The sequence below is a fragment of the Pseudophryne corroboree genome, unplaced genomic scaffold (genome assembly GCF_028390025.1).
Source record: "Pseudophryne corroboree isolate aPseCor3 unplaced genomic scaffold, aPseCor3.hap2 scaffold_283, whole genome shotgun sequence".
NCBI lineage: Eukaryota > Metazoa > Chordata > Amphibia > Anura > Myobatrachidae > Pseudophryne > Pseudophryne corroboree.
This window is the reverse complement of record NW_026969494.1, coordinates 569,455-577,409: the sequence shown is the minus strand read 5'-3', so window position 1 is coordinate 577,409 and position 7,955 is coordinate 569,455. Positions and strand designations below refer to the sequence as shown.

Sequence of the window (7,955 nt, the reverse complement as noted above, 5' to 3'; positions counted from 1 at the left end):
TGATCAGGTCTCCCAGGTACAGGCCACCCTAGTTCCTGGAGACGCCTCAATTGCTCATATGTATATCACCGGGAAATCGGCCACCATGCCATTCTCACAGTGATTATTTCTGGCATTTCAGGCCCAACATTTCCCAGGGCCCTGTGTGCACCTTACAGCAATTTAAAATACGTCAATGTTGTAAGCCCTCTCATTGGCAGGACTTTTCCTATCCTTTGATTTCGTCTCTGTATTTATCTAATTTATATTATACTGTATGTCTGTGCTTTATTTATGACCTGTTCTGGTTCGCTAATTGTCAGGCACAGTGGAGCAGCGTAGAATTCAACGAAAAAATAATAATCATATTAATAATAACATTGCATATTCACAGTTAATGCCTAAATTATATTATTAAACAGAAAATGTGTATATTCAAATATATATATTTTTATTCTCAAATGCGCTTTTATAATTTAGTTTCAAAACAACTTAAATACCGTTTATATGCCGCAATGACATCTTTATTTTTCAAGCTATAGATCACTGGGTTCAGTACGGGAACAATTACTGTGTTAATCAGGGAGGAAAGTTTATTGGAGCCCATAGAGATAAGAGCAGTTGGCCGAAAATATTGGTAAGACAGAGTGGCATAAAGGAGGGTGACGACTGTGAGGTGTGAGGAACACGTGTAGAAGGCCTTACGTCTTCCTGTGGCTGACTGGATCCTCAGTATGGTCCCAATAATATAAGTATATGAAATAATAGTCAGCGTTAATGGGATAAAGGTAGCAATTAAAATTCCTTCGATAATAATGTAAAGTTCCAGAGCAGTGGTGTCATTACAAGAAAGTTTAACAATCGGCAGAAGGTCACAAAAATAATGATTGATTTCCATTGAAGTGTAGCATGTAAAAGATGATAATTCCAAAAGACATGGCAGGAGATCTAGAAATCCCAACACCCAACACACACAGGCCAAGAGAGAACACATCTTATAGTTCATAACTACATGGTAACGCAAAGGATTGCAGATGGCTACATAGCGATCATAGCTCATAGCTGTCAGAATTAGTAGCTCATCAGAAGTAAAAGATAAAAATAAATAAACTTGTGTAAAGCAGCTAAAAAATGAAATAGTTTTATCTCCTAGAATAAATGATATAAGAACTTTATGGAGACTAATAGTGGAACAACAGATATCCAGGATAGACAAATTATTCAGGAAAAAGTACATGGGAGTGTGGAGACGGTGATCCAGGCAGACCAGTAGAAGAATGGTCACATTGAACGCAAGTGTGGTGAGATAAATCAGCAGGACAAGAAGAAAGATTGGAACCTGCATCTGTGGGACATCTGAGATACCTTTGAGAACAAAATACCTTAGCCCGGTATTGTTGGCTTGTTCCATTAGTTTTACTTTGCAGCACGCATGAAAAGGACGAAAAGTTTGTGTCTATATCACAGATACAATGATGGCAATTGCCAGATCTGATATACTTTCAAGTAATAATAAACAGTTTTATTATTTTTACAAACAAACAAAAATAAAAAAAAAAGTCTATTTAACATGAGAAATATCGCCATTGGCTACTCTATGGTGGAAAAATTATCTGAAAGACAAAGCATTGCTGTATATACTTATGCTGTATAGCCACAATTGTACATACAGTATAACACAAAGCACAATTTTACACAATACTTAAAAAAACAGCTACCCATGATCTTCTGCACTCCTCAGCTGCAAGATTCTACTGTATGTTAGGAGGGAGATTCTTTAATAGAGCAGACAGAGAGTGACTGACAGATTTATAATCCTATTTGGCAGGAATGAACGGTGTAGTTTGATTGATCCAAGTACTGGGGACTGTCAGTGAGGGGATCCGGTCTGAAGATCGACAGTGTCTAGGTCGACAATGTTTAGGTCGACCACTATAGGTCGACATGGATGGAAGGTCGACAGGGTTTCTAGGTCGACATGTGCAAGGTCGACAGGTCTAAAGGTCGACATGAGTTTTTAAAATTGTATTTTTTGTTGGATTTTTTCATACTTAACGATCCACGTGGACTACGATTGGAACGGTAAAGTGTGCCGAGCGAAGCGGCAGCGGAGCGAAGGCACCATGCCCGAAGCATGGCGAGCGAAGCGAGCCATGCGAGGGGACGCGGTGCACTAATTTAGGATCCCCGTCACTTTACGAAGAAAACGACAAATAAATAAATAAAGATCCTCATGTCGACCGTTAGACCTGTCGACCTAGCACATGTCGACCTAGAAACCCTGTCGACCTTCCATCCATGTTGACCTAGTGACTGTCGACCTATAGTGGTCGACCTAGACACTGTCGATAAAACGAACCACACCCGTCAGAATGACTGCATTCTAAACTTGTTGATGTGGGAGGAGCATAACAGTCTTTAAATAAAACCACTTTTACACCAAAAACCCATGTTCTACTCAGGTTTCCTGGAAATAGTTCCAACCTGGGTCAGAACGGAGTCAGACCCTGTTTACACTGCACATTGAACCCAGATTATAACCGGGTCAGCCCCATTTACACTGAACCCAGGTTTACCCTGCATGTTACTCACAGATTCTCCCTTGAGGTGGACCTCTCCATACACAGCCAATCAGCAGCTTTTAATCACAACCCAGGTCAGATAATCCGGGTGAGCTGTTTACACTGCACTGTTATCTGGTAGCTACCAGGGTTGGATTCCCTGGTCACTCAACCTGGGTTATTTTTCAAGGACCCTTTAACACCAAGCTGTGTCCTTCGTAGACCCAACAATAATCCTGGTCAAAAGTTTGGTGTAAAAGGGGTATAAGTGGGCAAAAAATAAAAAAGCGGCAATGGAATGCCAAAATAACCATAGTTTTACCTTAATCATTTTAGGTCATGTTTGTCTAGTCACACTTTAAATTCATTGCAGCACACATACATTTATAAGGTAATCCGAGAAAGAAAAAGCAGAGGATATGGTTCTATCATAATAGGGTGATGCAGTGAGTTGATGCATTTATGAGATAGTATGTTCATGAATAAAGGGTTTGATTAATAAAGAGCACTTGTGAATATATACTGTATGGAATCATTCTCAGGTGTTTGATAGATGACCTGGATAAATAAATACAGTCTGAGGCAGCCTCTTTTAACGTTCCATAATTTTCTTCCTGCAGAGATTACATTTTTATTAATTAAAGAAGAACAAACAAATAAAATGTCATTGTATATGTTTATCATCCTCCATACATACACCCACTAATCTCCGTCTCTAGCAACGTGTGCGTGCGCACGTGCGTGAGGTTTGGTAAGCATAATATGCCAGGTAACATAGTTGGGACCCTGCAAATAAATAAAAAAATAAAATAAATTTAATTATTAGTTTTCAATTACTCTTGTCCTCTAATTAAATGGGTTTCACAAATAAAAATAATAAAATAAATTTAATTATTCGTTTTCAATTAATCTTGTCCTCTAATTTTTTTAATAGAACAATGTGTACGGGCATTCGTTAGGGACAATTATAATCAGTGTCATCTGCTGCCCAGTAATTCAGACCACACATTGCATAGGGGGGGGGGGGGGGGTGGGAGGGGGGCAGTTAGCACATATAAACTTACATGTAATGTTGTATGTAATATATGTACCGGCTGCCTTACCTGGGGATCAGCAGCGTCGTGCAGCAGTGGCTCAATGAAACACAGCGGCACTGCTGATACCTGGGTAAGACAGCCAGCACATATATTACATCCAACATTGCATTCTCATATGTGCTGACGTTCGGGCCCCCCACCCCCATACAATGTGTGGTCTGCACTGTAGCCCACGGGCAGCAGCCACCACTGATTATAAAGTAAGTGTATAAAAGCCTACACTATCAAAATGATAATTATTGTTTTTTGTACATTTATTGCCTAAGCTTGGTAGAGACCAGGGGCGTAGCAAGAACTTTGTGGGCCCCACAGCAACATTTCGAAGGGCCCCTGTCCCAATGCTTCTAGAGACATACCTCTCCTCAGCAATTGTTCATTTTTTGCCCCATAATAGTGCCCTAGTTTATTTTCTGAACCATAGTATTGCCTTCCTTTATTGTTATGCCCCATAGTAGTGCCCTAGTTTCTGTTTTATGAACCATAGTAGTGCAATAGATCACGTTATGTCCAATTGTAGAGCTGCCAATGCACATTATGCAACACAGTACCCCCATTTCACATGATGACATAGAGGGACCCCAGTTCATATTATGTCACATTACAGTGCCCATACTTCATTTTTTGCCACATGACAGTGCCCCAGTTTATATTATGTAGCATTATAATGTCCTCCAGTTAATTTTATGCCACATTACAACGAGTGGAGAAAAATGTATATAACACATGTAAGTTTGGAAAGGTGACCCCTCTCAGCTCTGGTCCCCATAGCAGCTGCACTGCCTGTACCTATGGTAGCTACACCCTATACAGATGGGTCCACGGTTATCTTGACTAGTTTTCTGCGCCTAGTCACAACATTACTTATTAGCATAAACCCTTCATCTATTGTTCTCAGCTGCAATACAATACAGAGAACAATACAGCAGGGGATTAAGTCATTAAAAGGAGGGGATTAAGTCTGACTGGCCAGTCTCAATTAATCCTATTAAAGGTCCAGATAAATGTGGACCCATCTGTATATAACCCATGTAACTGTGACAGGGAAGGTGGCCCCTCTCAGCTCTGGGCCCCATAGCAGGTGCATCCCCTGCACCTATGGTAGCTACACCGCTGTATATAACACAAGTAACTGTGACAGGGAAGGTGGGCCCCTCTCAGCTCTGGGCCCCATAGCAGCTGTATCCCCTGCACCAATGGTAGCTACACTGCTGTATATACACATGTAACTGTGACAGGGAAGGTGGGCCACTCTCAGCTCTGGGCCCCATAGCAGCTGCACTCCCTGCACCAATGGTAGCTACACTGCTGTATATAACACAAGTAACTGTGACAGGGAAGGTGGCCCCTCTCAGCTCTGGGCCCCATAGCAGCTGCACTCCCTGCACCTATGGTAGCTACACCCTTGTATATAACACATGTAACTGTGACAGTGAAGGTGGGCCCCTCTCAGCTCTGGGCCCCATAGCAGCTGCACTCCCTGCACCTATGGTAGCTACACTGCTGTATATAACACAAGTAACTGTGACAGGGAAGGTGGCCCCTCTCAGCTCTGGGCCCCATAGCAGCTGCACTCCCTGCACCTATGGTAGCTACACCGCTGTATATAACACATGTAACTGTGACAGGGAAGGTGGGCGCCTCTCAGCTCTGGGCCCCATAGCAGCTGTATCCCCTGCACCAATGGTAGCTACACTGCTGTGTATAACACAAGTAACTGTGACAGGGAAGGTGGGCCCCTCTCAGCTCTGGTCCCATAGCAACTGCACTCCCTGCACCTATGGTAGCTACGCCCTTGTATATAACACATGTAACTGTGACAGGGTAGGTGGGCCCTCTCAGCTCTGGGCCCCATAGCAGCTGCACCTTCTGCACCTATGGTAGTGACGCCCTTGGTAGAGACAAAGTCTGGGGACTTAATTAGTATACAGAAGACTGTGACCTACAGTTCTGTTAACTGAGAATATGCTATTCATGAGAATGTGTCTTATCAATTAAGTGAGATTGCTGTGACACTGAAGCCTAGCATGGCCACACGTATGAAAGTCAGATCTCAGAAGTTGCTGTCAGTAAGAGATTTCTAGTCACAAAATCTTTTTACAGTTCTTCATATTCCCTTGGCATCAGATCTAAAATTTCAGAGCCAATGTTATACTGTGTGATTGTCAGTTTCCACAGGTGTGAGCACTGGAATACAATATTCCTTTGATGCGAGTCAGGGATATGAATGACAAATCTGGGGTAATTAGATAACACTTTCCGGGATTACATGAGTAGTGAACACAAAATGTGATTGTATTCTAAATATTATATACTACATATAAAATAATATTGTAACACATGCAGGGTCCAGCATTAGAGCAGAGAAAACTGCAGCATAATTGCTGTTTACTGATCATGTGTAACAAATGTAACTATCTAACTAATCTAGGTAAACATAAACTAATGGATGACTCAGTAATGATGGTAGAGCTGCATATACATTATGGCATAAAGCAGTTACCTGTATAATCATACCTGCTCAGTCTTGGTGCACTCACTGCTTGTGGCCCAGGACAGACATATTAATAGTATTTCTTTAGGTCTGGGAATAAATCCTTAGTGGTGTGAAAGCCACCAGGTATCTAACCCAATTTACTAGGTAGCTAATTTGTTCTACACTCTAATGAGTTGATTTGATTTTGTTTTGCTGGCTCTAATTAGCACATTTAGCATTATTATTATTATTATTATTATTATTATTATTATTATGAAATACATTTACAGGTTATAATATTGTGAATCTCAGTAGATACAATAGTGAACAGGATACAGTATATAAAAGTATTAAAAAAGCAAAAAGGGAGAACCAAAATAGACATAACTAGGGAAGGCAAGCGGAAATTAAGGACGTACATTAGTAAGTAACTTTAATGTCAAATTGGTGCAGGGATGTATTAACAGAGGAGGGCCAGCACCCAACACCCAGCAGCAAAATAGAGTCTGAGCACTAGAGGGCGCAGCAGCTATTTTAATGGAGATTTCCTTTCTACGCGTGCGTAAAACTCCGGGAATATGGCCGCCGTGCTATTTACCAGAGGATTTGTGTAGAGATGCTGCCGCCGGCCATGGTCTCCGGAGAGGTGAGTATTGAAAGAAATGGGTGCAGGGTGTGTGGTGAGGGCCCCCCTGGCCCATGTGTATACTGCACACACTGCAAACCTAACCCTCCACCTGTCCTGCAGCTTAAGCCTAACCCTCCCCCCTTAATGCCTAAACCTTACCCCCCCCCCCAGTGGTGCCTAACCCTAACCTCCCCTCCCCGTAGCCTAACCCTAAACCCCCCAGTGCCTAACATTACCCCACCTTAGTGCCTAAACCTAACCCCTTGCCTGTTCTGCAACCTAACCCTAACCCTCCCCCTAGTGCCTAAACCTAACCTCCCCTGGTGATGCCTAACCCTAACCCCCTCTCCCAGCAGCCTAACCGTACCCCGCTGCACCCTTCCTTCCCCGCAGCCTAACCCTAACCCTACAGCCCTCTGAGAAGGTGAATAAACCTAACGCCCCTCCCTGCCCTAACCCGCCTGCTATATTTACGGTCGGGATGCCGGCTGTCGGGATTACAGCATCAGTCTCCTGGCCCTGTTGGGATTCCGGCGTTGGCAATCTAACTGTCAGGATCCCGATAGCCGGCATCTTGAACACATCCCCAAGCTGTTGCCTCTACTTAACAAGTACAAAGAGGTGGTTGTGAAATGGGCAGCACACTGCTAATCATTTTAGAGAAAGCAGGGACAGATGTTGTTCCCATATAACAATAACAAAGATTACCAGATCTCTCCAGATTAAAATTGTTTACTTATACTATGTCGCCACCATGTATAGAAAAATCAATTACTCAGTGTCACGGCTGTTATTATTTGTGGAATATGATAAGATCTTGTTATTGGTTGGCTGGAGAACTGAGGACAGAACTGTGCAGGCTTAATATACGGTCTGCTCATACAGGCGTGGCAGGTTTGGCTAGAGTCTAGGGTCACAGGTATCAGTACAACTATGGGGTTACTGGAACACTGGGGATACCATTGCAATGGATAGTTGGATGACACCTATGGTAGAGGATGATTTGTGGAAGCTGGGATTGAAACAGCAGTACAGGATAGCTGGAAGCTGGGATTGAACCAGCAGTACAGGATAGCTGGAAGCTGGGATTGAACCAGCAGTACAGGATAGCTTGAAGCTGGGATTGAACCAGCAGTACAGGATAGCTGGACAGCTGGAAGCTGGGATTGAACTAGCAGTACAGGATAGCTGGATAGCTGGAAACTGGGATTTAACCA

General features: G+C 42.8%; 1 protein-coding gene across 1 annotated transcript; it reads right to left on the bottom strand.

The window, feature by feature from the left end:
- Window positions 1-448: 448 nt before the first annotated feature.
- LOC135014603 (olfactory receptor 8B8-like) lies at window positions 449-1,390 on the bottom strand. Its single transcript, XM_063952734.1, has one exon. The coding sequence runs from the start codon at window positions 1,388-1,390 to the stop codon at window positions 449-451; it is 942 nt and encodes a 313-aa protein (XP_063808804.1).
- Between the last annotated feature and the right edge of the window lie 6,565 nt (window positions 1,391-7,955).

Bases quoted from the DNA above. Each gene is read 5' to 3' on its own strand.
- LOC135014603 (XM_063952734.1), bottom strand. From the start codon at position 1,390: ATGGAACAAGCCAACAATACCGGGCTAAGGTATTTTGTTCTCAAAGGT.